Source organism: Mesoplodon densirostris, chromosome 9, assembly GCF_025265405.1.
Source record: "Mesoplodon densirostris isolate mMesDen1 chromosome 9, mMesDen1 primary haplotype, whole genome shotgun sequence".
Lineage (NCBI taxonomy): Eukaryota > Metazoa > Chordata > Mammalia > Artiodactyla > Ziphiidae > Mesoplodon > Mesoplodon densirostris.
Genome location: NC_082669.1, coordinates 12,926,791 through 12,939,954, shown reverse-complemented (window position 1 = coordinate 12,939,954; position 13,164 = coordinate 12,926,791). Strand labels below are relative to the sequence as shown.

The 13,164-nt window shown below is 36.8% G+C and overlaps 2 protein-coding genes across 2 annotated transcripts in view; both read right to left on the bottom strand.

Annotated features, from left to right (window-relative positions):
- The window catches only part of MAGI2 (membrane associated guanylate kinase, WW and PDZ domain containing 2), a 1,346,582-nt gene that overhangs the window by 1,215,521 nt on the left and 117,897 nt on the right, over positions 1-13,164 (bottom strand). The gene's annotated exons all lie outside the window — the stretch shown is intronic.
- On the bottom strand, positions 9,258-9,821 carry LOC132496176 (dihydrofolate reductase-like). The gene has a single exon (XM_060108415.1). It carries the CDS (start codon positions 9,819-9,821, stop codon positions 9,258-9,260), a length of 564 nt encoding a protein of 187 aa, XP_059964398.1.

Below are 13,164 nucleotides of genomic sequence, written 5' to 3'. Positions count from 1 at the left end.
TCAAATGTTTCACTAATTGACATCATAGTTGGCATTATGTACTTCTTTTGTATCTCCTTGAGCATTTAGCTCATTGTTATGGTATACCGAGGTGTTCAATAAATTCTGTAAGATATCTAGGAAAATATATAAAAATCAAAATAAAATGGAAAAATAAAAGATTAGGGTTTGAAATGAATTGTCATGAAAATTTAAAAAGAGAGGAGAATTTTAAAGTCTTTCTTGAAACTTATATGTCTTTAGCTAGTTTCTTGATGGCAAAATCATAGTACCTCTGTTGCCTGAATGAGAAAAACAACTGCAGGTATTGGGGTGTAATTTAAAGGAGAATCAGAAACAAGAAAAATTAAAAGAAAGAGTATAAAATTGTAATAATTTTACAGGATAGTTTTTCTCCCCTGACTTTCTGATCCACAAGAATTTTTGAGACATTTGTTTAACTTAATCACCTAATCACAAAAACAAAATGAAAACATTGTTCTCAAAATGAAAGCTACTCTCTAAAATTAGCTATCTGAATCTTTGGCCAGTTTTGAGCTCCATTTATCTATCTCAGCCCGGGATTGAAGATTTCTAAGAAAAGTACTCCACAAATAAGGAAGTTTAGAGTGAGTTAATTTAAAATTTGAGACATTTCCTGATGTCACAGCTCTTTACATTCCATTCTACAAGGTATGGCTCTTACACAACAATGTGTTGCATGGACAGGAATTTGTTGGTAGATCACATAGCAGAAAATTTAATGGTTTTGTTGGAAATAAATCTCAGGATGGCTCCAAAGACTGACAGGAGTGGAGTAGGAATACATGATCTTCAATTCTCAGTTCACAGTATGAACTACAACGTGTGACCTGGGTAGGGAGACCTCAGGGGTGAGCCAATAAAGGGTATGGTAAATGTTCCTATCAATTAATTTTTCCCCACCACTTTTAGTCTAGAGACTTGCATCAAAGACTGGAAAATTTTCTTCTCCTGACTTCAGTTCTTCAGATGCACTGTTTTTAGGTTTTGTCCCAGCATAAGAGTAGCATGATAAAACAGAGAGTTACTGTTGCTGACCCTGTGTCATGATAAACACTGAGGTCTAACTATGTTAGACCAAGGTGAGTATATTCACCTGTGTGCCCAGGTACAGCTAAACTGATAAATATTGAGATGGTTCCATACCAGGTGATAATAGATACTGCCCCAAGCCATCTCAGTCCTTCTCTTGATCTCTCCACAATTCAGTCACCACAAAGTAACATCTGGTACTGCAGGAGGCCTTGGTTGTGCACTTGTGTCAGTCATTAAACAATGTGAATATTCCTCTGAGTCAGACTGTCAAGTGACTCTCTATTAAAGCACACGTGTGTAAGCCCAGGAAGTAGGATTTCTCTTTTAAGGGACTATGGTATCCTTTTGGAAACAGTATTATTGCATTACAATCTCTGCCTCCAGCCAGGTTACTCTTGAAATTTCAGAGAGCTTAGTTGAAAATCTTTGTCAGAGAACTTAGTTGAAAATCTTCGACATAGGAGATTTTTAAATGCCAACCACATGATGCTTCCTATCAAAGACCTGTAACTGGGAAACTGTAATGATGACACAGTTTGGCCTCAAGAGTGATTAAATTCTAGCACCCTATCCATCTTTATCAGATTGTTCTTGAAAGTACAATTCAATTATACATGTACAACATGTATAATTACAAATAAGTTTCAGGGGCTGTTTTAATAACATTCAAATGTGGTCAGAAATAAGTGGTTTTAAAATAGTAAGAAAAAGTCTATTTTAACATTCACGTTGAAATTTCTCAAGCATAAGTGATTTGTTTCTTTGTTTACATTACTGATCTATGAACTGATGAATCATCTTTGCAAAAGAACAACATAAATATAAATGTACATTGTGAAGGTCATTTTCAATTTGGGGGAAGTTCCCCTCTAAGCATGCACATTATTCTGAAGACCTTACAAAATTAACAACATGAATCACTCTCTTAACCAAATGGAAAGAGCTACAATGATTTTAGAAGAGTTTACTTTTATCAGAGCAGAGTTTTTAGGATGTGCTTTCAAACTGCATTTCAATTCTTTGCACCGTGCTTGAGTGAATATCAGTAACCATGGTTTATGCACAGAAAAGAAAAAAAAAATTCCTGCTGTGGTATCACTGATAGTTTGGATAAAGCTAGAGAATTCTCAAGGTCAAGGAGAAAAAAATTTGGAAAATGTACAGTATAAACATTGAAGCAATGGAAGAAATTATAAAGGGAAGGCAGAAATATGTGATAATATAAAATTGCAAAAACTTTGGTACAACAAACAAAAAACTTAATATAAGAAAAAGAGTAAAAAATATAGAAAATAGATAAAAGAAAACCCAAAATATATACTTAGGTAACTGTATTATCTTAAGGATACTACTACATCCTTAATGGACAAAAGATGAGTAAATCTATTTGACAAATTTCAAAACCCAGAATTATATAATATATAAATATATTTCAAATGAAAATTGCACAAAATGCTAATTTAAAATTTCAGTTATTAAGTTACAAACAAAGAAAAAAATTAACTGAAATCTACTGAGGATTTTGGTAACTAGGAACATTATTCTCTATTTATTTTCCCTAGTACTTAAAACCTTTATGAGACAAATACCCAAAATCCACTTAGTTCACTGAGTCTTCAAATTTACAAAATTTTCAAGTGATGTTTATATCTTGAAAGATGTGTGAAATTCATTGTGAATTCTATAGGAGTGCAAAAACAAATTGGAGCATATGAGTCTCTGCTGCATTGGCCCTGCAGGGGGTCAAGTAGCAAGTTTAATATTTTGAGCACACTCCTATACATGTCCAGGGTTTCACTTAAGATGAAGATAAAGAAGATCGCAAAGAGGAGCTACAGTGTAAGTCAACAGTACAGAAAGAGATGCACCCAGATTTGAATGAAGTAATCTGAGGAGTTGCTTCAAATTTGAGATCAAGATAATCTGTCTTTCTTGATACAATTAAAGGGATGACTTGAATCTGTAAACCTTGAGCTATGTTTACCTTGGGTACCTATTACATCACCTCTCAAAAAAGCACAACAGTGAAAATCTGCTTGGCAGAAGTGCTCTCTGTTCTCCAAACTGAACACAATATCCACAGAGAAAACTATGTCGGATAATGCTCATTCTCAAAGTATATTCTAATCTCTGGCTAAGGATGGAATACAGGACTCAGTCCTGCCTACCTGCCACAGGGGTAACTGAATCCTTAATTGTGGTGTGGTGTCTGCCTACTAGTCAGACATCCCGGATATGCTCACTTCAGCATCACTACCATGCTTAGCTATATTCAAGAGAGTGAAGCTAGTGACCAGGAACATCTTTCTACCTATTTTTAGGACAACTGATGACTGAGCTGAAATGACCAGGAAACTTCCCTTTGTGATAGTGTCTACCAGTAGGTTTGACATGTGGTAAATGTTCTCCAATGTTAGTCATTTTACAATAGAATAAAATACCCTTTCAGATCCATAATGATTAATTATTCCCCTTGGCAAACTACTGCTGGAGTATCGGAATGTTTCATTTTAGTAAGAATAAGACTGTGGTTCTGACCAGCCAGATCAACAGTAGAGATTCTGGCCTATGTTCAAAGAACTTTTTAAATAAGGGTCTTTAAGCGGGGGACTATAAACCAAGAAGGTCTCTTTGGATGAGCTTCAGGGGCCCCATGCAGTTATAGGCAAAATGTCACATGTGCATTTCCTGGAGAAAGGTCCTATCACTTTAATCAGACTCTCACAAGTGTTTGGGACCCCCAAAATATATTGTATACCATGTTACACTCTGTAATAGATTTTTGCTCCCTTGAGATTAAAGAGGCTGGAGTTCTTCTGCAAACCAAATTAAGTGAAAGGAGAGCCCTGAAGTTGCTCCTTGAGAGATAGGACTTCTCCATCAATCCATGGAGGTACGCCTACTTCTTGGTAAGGGAGAGTACATCCTTTACTTTTCAGAAGCATTCTTAGTCAAGCAAAAGACACTTTAATTCAACAAACAAAAAGTGTGTATGGGCTATCAAAAGTCTATTTGTACTACTTATTATTTTTTTTAGGTTTATAGCCTTCAACTTATCCATGATTCCATGCAGTATACTAAATTTTCTCAAAAGTAAGTAAAGAGAAGTGCAGTAATGTTTTATGGTTATGTTTTGGCATAAATTATCTTGAGTATCTTTTCAAGAGAAATATTATGTTTACCTCATTATTTTGTTTAAAGGATTACTCAATTTTTTTTTTTTTTTTTGTACACGGGCCTCTCACTGTTGTGGCCTCTCCTGTTGCAGAGCACAGGCTCCAGACGCGCAGGCTCAGCGACCATGGCTCACGGGCCCAGCCGCTCCACAGCATGTGGGATCTTCCCGGACCGGGGCACGAACCCACGTCCCCTGAATTAGCAGGCAGACTCCCAACCACTGCGCCACCAGGGAAGCCCCGGATTACTCAATTTTTAATGCACAATTCTTAGAAATCAGTGTTGTCATTACAAATTGTTCAGCATTTCTAATTTTAGCTATTTAGAAATTGTGTGTGAGTTTTAAAACAATCTTTTTTTTATTGTTTTATTGTAAAGATGGTTTATTACCATCTTTACACTGTTAAGTCATATAACAATACCAAGTTAGAATTCTATTGCTTGATTTTTCAACTTTATACAATATCCTTTGACTCCACACTATTACAGACGAGGTATTCAGTGAATACTGTACCTGTGGTATTCTACATATGGTAGCGGCATGTTTAGTTTTGTAAGAAAGTGCCAAAATACTGTCTCCCTTACTCTCCCAATTTTTATTTGTATATTTCTAAATTGTCAAGGCATATACAGTTTATGTTCTGATTTGTCATCTGATCCACATATTTGGTTTAGTCTTATTTCTGTTAATCATATACAGTGCTTATCACTAGTCATTTTGCTAAATTTTTCTCTATTATCCCTTGATTGGCTGAAGCTCAGCCTCTGGTAGGTGAACAGTATTTCTAGAGTTGTGCCATATTTAATATTGTTTGTATACTTAATAAAAATCTTGGGTGGACATGAAATCCTTGATTTATACTTCCTTTCCTCAAGTAACCCAAAGGTTTTGGTCCACTGACTTCTAGTGTTCAGTGTCACAGAGAAATCTAAGGACAGTCTGACTTTTTCCCTCTTGTAAGTATTGTGATCATTCTACATGGCTATTTGAAAACTTTATCATTAAAGGCTAATAAATTTACTATGATATGTCTTGAGGACATATGTCTTGGGTACATATCAGAAGAATATGTCTCAGTGTTAACTGATTTGGGTCAATTTTCACTGGTACATGATATGTCCTTTCAATAAATAGGATCAGGTATTCTATTCTTTTTACAACTTTTTCCTCAAGATATGTTTTCAAATATTTATCCTGTTCCATTGTTTTTGGTGTTCTCCTTGAGGGACTCCAATTATGCATATATAGGGTCTTCTCTGCCTGGTTTATATATCTATCACTTTCTCCTTAGTCTTTATCAACCTTCCATTTTTATTTTACTTTTTTGCATCTCCTCACTTATATCCTCAGTACCCTTGCTGTGTTTTCTCCAGTGTCTATTCTCGTGACCGCTCCTTTCAATTCTTTTATATTTCTGTGATGATTTTGATTTGTTCTTCTATTTTACTAAAATCTGCCAATTAACACTCCATTTCCTCCTACTGCTTTGTTTTCTCTTTCTTGAGTTCTTGTATTTATTATTCATGGTCTTTGTTCACAGAAGAACTTTCTTTTTTAAAAAAATTAAAGACAATTTTTAGAGAATTTTTAGTTTTACAATAATATCGAAAGGAAGGTACAGGAATTTCCATATAACCCCAGCTCCCACACATGCATAGGCTCTTCCATTATCAACATCACTCACCAGACTCATACATTTTTTAGCAGGGATGAATCTACATTGACACATCATAATCACTCAAAGTTCATAGTTCACCTCAGAGTTCACTCTTAGTGTTATACTTTACATGTGTTTGGAAAAGGTGCAATGACATGTATCTATCATTATAATTTTTTTTTTTTTTTTTTTTTTGCAGTACTTGGGCCTCTCACTGTTGTGGCCTCTCCTGTTGCGGAGCACAGGCTCCGGACGCGCAGGCTCAGCGGCCATGGCTCATGGGCCCAGCGCTCCAGGGCATGTGGGATCTTCCCAGACCGGGGCACGAGCCCGTGTCCCCTGCATCGGCAGGCGAACTCTCAACCGCTGCACCACCAGGGAAGCCCTCATTATATTTTACAGTATTTTCATTGCCTTAAAAATCCTCTTGGGCTTCCCTGGTGGCGCAGCGGTTGAGAGTCCACCTGCCGATGCAGGGGATACAAGTTCATGCCCTGGTCCGGGAAGATCCCACATGCCACGGAGCAGCTGGGCCCATGAGCCATGGCCGCTGAGCCTGTGCGTCCGGAGCCTGTGCTCCGCAACAGGAGAGGCCACAACAATGAGAGGCCTGTGTAACGCAAAAAAAATAAAATAAAATAAATAAAAACAAAAACAAAAAAACCCTCTGTGCTCTGCTTATTCATCCCTCCCTCCATTCTAAGCCCTGGCAACCACTGATCTTCTTATAGTCTACAAAGTTTTGCTTTTTCCAGAATGTCATGGAGTTGCAATCATACCATATGTAGTCTTTTCAGATTGGCTTCACTTAATTATATGCATTTAAGCATTTAAGTTTCCTCCATGTATTTTCATGCTTTTTAGCTCATTTTTTAGCAATGAATAATATTTCATTCTCTGGCTTTACCACACTTTATTTAGCCATTCACCTAGTGAAGGACATGTTGGTTGTTTCCAAGTTTGGGGAATTATGAATAAACCTTCTATAAACATCCATGTGCAAGTTTTATTGCAAACATGTTTTCAACTCCTTTGGCTAAATATGAAGGAGTGGGATTGCTGGATCCAACTGTAAAAGTATGTTTAGTTTTGTGAGAAAAACCAAAAACTGTCTTCCAATGAGGCTGCACCATTTTTCATTCCCAGAGCAGTGGATGAGAATTGCTGTTTTTCCACATCCCCACCAGCATTTGTGGTAGTGTTCCAGAATTTGACTATTCTAATGGGTATGTAGTGATATCTCATTGTTATTTTAATTTGTATTTCCTGATGACATATGATGTGGAGCATCTTTTCATATGCTTATTTGCCATCTGTATATCTACTTCAGTGAGATTCTGTTAAGGTCTTTGGCCCATTATTAAACTGGGTTGTTTATTTTCTTACTGTTTTGAGGGTTTTGAGGGTTCTTTGTATATTTTGGGTAAGAATCCTTTACAGATGTATCTTCTTCATATATTTTCTCCCAGCCTGAGGCTTGCCTTCTAATTATCTTGATATTGTATTTCATGGAGGAGTTTTTAATTTTAATAAAGTCTGAATTATCCATTATTTCTTTCCTAGATTGTGCTTTGATGTTGTATCTAAAAAGGCATCATCACACCCAAGGTAATTTAGGTTTTCTCCTGTCTTATCTTCTAGGAGTTTTATAGTTTTGTATTTACATTTAGGTCAGTGATCCATTTTGAGTTAATACTTGTGAAGAGTGTAAGCTCTACACCCAGATTCATTTTTTTGCGTACAGATGTCCAGTTGTTCTATCACCATCTGTTGAAGAGATATCTTTCCTACATTGTACTGCCTTTGCTTTTTTGTCAAAGATCAATTGAAAATATTTATGGAGGTCTATTTCTGGGCTCTCTATTCTGCTCCATTTATCTATTTGTTTATTTATTTATTTATTTATTTTTGCCAATCCCACAGTCTTGATTACTCTAGCTTTATAGTATCTTTTGAAGTTGGGTAATATCAGGCCCTCAACTTTGCTATTCTCCTTCAACACTGTGTTAGAAACCACCATATCAAAATTTTAAATGCATAATAAAATGTCAGGTCGCAACCTTCATATATGTTCTCCATTATTATACTTTATAATAAGTGCTCTTCATCTGTTGACAAACTTGTTGCTCTCTTTTATATTTTTCCTAGTAATATTTTTGTGGTTTTTTTTTTTTTTTGCTTTTTCCCACACATGAACATTTATTAAACATTTTGAGTATTATAAACAATTTGCTTCTTTTACTTAGCAATTTTTGGCATTTTCCTGCCAGTACTTCATTCTTTTTAACTGCTGCAGATGCTACATTTTATAGACATATTGGTTAGTTATTTCTTATTAATCAACATTTGGGCTGTTTTCAAGTTTAAAAAAAAAAAGTTGCAACAAATACTCTTGGGTCCATTTCTTTGCTCAGGATTAATTTCTAGAAGTGGAAGTTCTGGGTCCAAACCCAGAATATTTTGAATTTTAATTGATATTGCTAACTTACACTTTAAAAAGTTGTACCAATTTATAAGGCAGAAAATGCTATTTTTTTGGGGGGGCGATACTTAATCTAAATCTTTGCTAATGTGATGGATAAAATGTTTTAATTTTCATTTTTTAATTTTGTGAAGTTTAGTTTCTAACTTACTAAGTTTGGTTTCTAGCATATCCTTTCTCAATTTATTACCTCTTTGAATTTTTAATTTTAGCCATCATGCTTGATATTAGATTATTCTTTTTTGTAAGGAGAGGCCAATTCTTGTTTTGTCATTGTAATATCCCATGGGATCTCACTGAAGATCAGAAACAAGTTTTTTTTAAGGTCTCAGACCATCTCCTTTAACCACCGAAAAGGTAGTCTCATACCTGCCTCTTTACTATCCCTGTGGAACATCCTGGAGTTTTCAACTTATTCAGTCCCAGTCTAAGTGAACAGAATTTTTTCCAGAAGTGTGATATAAGGTAATTCACAGTCCCTCTTTTGATCTAACTTTAATAACTGAATGCTAGCTCTTCTGTTTATAATCCATTTCTGACCTGTGGATCCAACTGCCTAGCTCCTAGCTCTACAGGCTTTTGTTTCAACTCATGCTACCAGGGGACTCTCCCACTTTGGGCTGTCTTGGTAGATATTCTATCTTAGGCAGGTGCTGGTAACCTATTCTTGACCCTTGATGGGCATTCAGACAGTTACAGCAAGAAATGCTTCACAAATGGTATCTGACACAGTCTAGTTAAGATTGATGCGGAATAAAAGTACTTTGTTTAGAAATAATTATACACAGATCTAAAGTCAACAAAAGTCTCTACAAGAAAAAATACATAATTTTTTGGGGGTGGGGGAGAAGGAGGCTTGAAATAGATCAGAAAACATTTTCACATTAATTGTTCTTTTCATATACTTCAAATTTGTACTTAATGCCTTTCTCCTCCTGGACATCAGAAGGAACCCCTGGATATTCTGGGAGGAGTTTATATTTTTCCAAATCAATTTCTGGAAAAATTGTGTCACCTTCTAATTCCTGCATGATCCTTGTCACAAATAGACTAAGATGTTCTGGCTTGTTCCTGGCTTCCTTATAAACAGAACTGCCTCCCACTATCCAAACCATGTCCACTTTATTTGTTAATTCTGGTTGCTCAGAAAGTTTTAAGGCATCATCCAGACTTTTGGCAAGAAAATGCACTCCCTGTGGAGGTTCCTTGAGTTCTCTACTGAGAACTATATTAATTCTGTTCTTTAAAGGTCGATTCTTCTCTGGAAAGGAGAACCAGGTCTTCCTACCCATAATCACCCAATCCTGTTTACCTTCTACTGAAGAGGTTGTGGTCATTCTTTGGAAATACCTGTATTCATTCCTGAGCGGGGGCCAGGGCAGGTCCCTGTTCTTGCCATTGCCCATGTTCTGGGACACAGCAATGATGCAGTTTAGCGAATGAACCATGACAGCGGCAGAAAACACTTCCAAGCTAGCACATCACACCAACACAGGGATTACCCGTCAGCTTGGTGAGAAATTTTTTTTCCCTAGTAATATTTTTGTACCAATCGTCTGCCAGTTCTTTTTTATTATTTAGCTATTGAAATGATTAAATTTTCCTAGACAAGGCTTTGTGTGCCTAATTTCCTATTAAGTGTGTGTATGATGGGGGGAGATAGAGATGTGTTTGTGTGTGTGTGTGTGTGTGTGTGTAAATGTCCAGAACTGCTTTCCAAGAATTACAACTCAGTATCTTCATTCATTTACCTTAAATTCTGATCCAAGCCTGAATCCCTGGGATGGTCATTAACCTAAGGTATTTTGTACATTAAGGGAGCTCTTGCATAGCGTCATCTTTGGGAAATCAAAACCTACTGAACCAATATTAACTCAAACCTATTACAAATACTATTTACCAGACATATCCAGTGAACTTGACAATTTGCCTGCATCTGACAACACAGGACTCTAGTGGAAAGACCCTTAAGTCTAGGGTTACATGAAGGTAAATTTGGGTACATAGCACTTACATTTTAAGCACTGAGCCAAGAAATGCCTGAAATAATATAGAGCAAGAGATGAGACATTAATAAATGTCAGTTTCCTTCATTCTGTACATTGACATTGGTAGAAATAATGAAACATGAATGTTAAAAAAAAAAGCCCATAACTTTTAAGCAAGATGTGAGATCTCTTGAACTGAGTATTTGTTGGACAAGATAATGGAAGAATACAAGTGAAGAAGTATTTAACTCCTACATTGGCCTTCAGAAGCTGCTGTAAGCAGCCCATCATCGACAAAAAGAAAAGGAGGTGAGCATATTCCTGTTTATGGAAATACCCCTACCTTGGAAAGGCAATGAATCATTAAGATCATCACTCCTGGCTAAGGATACTGTGGTGGCCAGAAGAAGCCAGTTCATGAGGACCAGGATGGGGAACTCCCTTATATGATGGTATGATTAAACCTGGACTGCTTAAGGTCAAAACTTGAATTTCTAGCAGGTTATAGTTCTAATGAATTACACTGTTCAGTTGAATTTTCAACAGCTAGAACTGATGTGAACTTCCAAGGGCTGCCTTAACTTCTTCCCCAACATACAGGCAAGGTGCTGGGAACCCTGAATTACCTTGCTGCAGAAGAGAGAACTGGATAACTTCTTACATTCAAACACTTGCTATCCTAGTGCTGGGGACCATAGTTCTGCTCCTCAGGTCCAGCCCCTCTTGCTTCTATTACCTAATTAGTGAAGCCACTCTTTCTGGACATGTCCTCTGCCTTTCTGATACATTCCTACTGCAATAGAGACTGACTCCCAATGGGAACTCCACACAGAGGGCATACCTAACTAAGAGGTTCTTCCCTCTCCTAATCTCACATGGCTTACTCATCTCATAATGACATATTTAAGGAAGTTGCAAGGCAATCTTATGGATACAATAATGAGCCAGAAATTTTAATTCTTCCAACTTCAAAAGTTACATCAGCAGAAAGCAAAGGTCCTGGGCCTTGTTTTCTGTTCTATGCAAGAAAACCCCTCCTGTGTTAAGATGCAGTATTATGCTCTCAGCACTACTAGAGCCTCCATAAAAGAAATGCTCATTGAAACAAAGTATATCTATTACAAAATTGTAGATAAAGACATGATTTATTCTATGCCCTAATATCCCTTATAAAAGAAAATAGGGCTTCCCTGGTGGTGCAGTGGTTGAGAGGCCGCCTGCCAATGCAGGGGGCGCGGGTTCGTGCCCCAGTCCGGGAAGATCCCACATGCCGCGGAGCGGCTGGGCCCGTGAGCCATGACCGCTGAGCCTGCGCGTCCGGAGCCTGTGCTCCGCCACGGGAGGGGCCGCGACAGTGAGAGGCCCGCAGACCGCAAAAAAAAAAAAAAAAAAAAGATTTTATCTCTCAGTCAATACAAGGACAGTTTTCTTCCATAGATTTACCTACGTGCTTCTTTTCTATCACACATTTAAAAGGGTAGAGCCCAAGATAGCTTTTTTTGGTCTAAGTTTCCAGGGAATCTAGAGTCATATTCAGTGCTCATCCACTTGTGGTAATTAAGTCAACTCAGGTACCAAGTATCACGTACTGTTCGGCTAATCTTGGGTTTCTTGTTTGTTTTACTTTCCCTTCAATTTCAAAACACTAGTCTCTTTACTAAGGATCATGAAGAAACACTTTGAATATTATGATATGATAGGACACTAACAAATCTATTGTTGTACTCCACAGACACTTTGTTCTGGCATCTTGCTTCTAAGAACCCTTAAGAAGGAGGGAGGAGGCATTTTTACTTTTTTATTCTTGATTTTTGCCAGCCTGATATTCCATCTCTAAAAAATAGCACTGGCCTTCAAACTGCCTAATTATTCTTCTTTTTAATTTTGAAGTCAATGTGTACTGTTAAAATCTGATTAAAGTGGAAAAGTCCACTTCCCCTCATTTCCCCATCCCTGCTCTCTGTGGCTAATGACTGTTAGTAATTTCTTATATATCATCACAGAAATTACCTCCAAATTACCTTTTAATTGTTTTTTATTTTCAATAGGTCACTTCAAGACTATTTTCAATATAGCCAGAATTATAAAATCAAACAAATAATAGGATCACTAAACTGTCATCAGCATTGACAGAAAAAAAGAACGAAACTAGCAATACAAGGCTCATCAATCTATCAATCCAGGTATCTGTATAAAAGCTTCCAGTGTCCGATTAGCTTTATATAGAGATTTCAATTTGAATGATATATAATGTATAAACTATTAAATTATAGAATTTTAGATCTGAGAGTAACTTTAGAACTAAATTGGCATTATTTCCGTGTTTTATAGATGAGGTAACTAAAGCTATGAGGACTAAATGAACTAGTTCAACAGGATGGATCCAAACCCCTTGACTCCCAACTCTATATGAGACAATGTGGAACTCTGTGAACTAGGATTTTAGCAACTAACTGTAGGTGCACAACAAATCAAAGTGAAACAATAAAACAGCCACTGTGTACTTCACTGGTAAGAAAAGGCACAATAAATCAGTCCTAACTGTGTCAATAATGTTTGACAACCTATATTACTCTATGAATAACAAAATAGAATATAGTTGCTCCCAAGATGTTTACAAGCCAGGTGGGGAGGTAAGACATATAAGACATAACTATGTAAAGGAAAAAAACCAATACAAACAAAAATTAGTTCAAAATGACTTCACAGACCATGTGTGCTACAGGAATGAGAGGCAGACACCTCATGTGCACAGTGACTGTGTCGTGAAGGATGTGCAACTTCAGCCAGGCTTACAGGATGA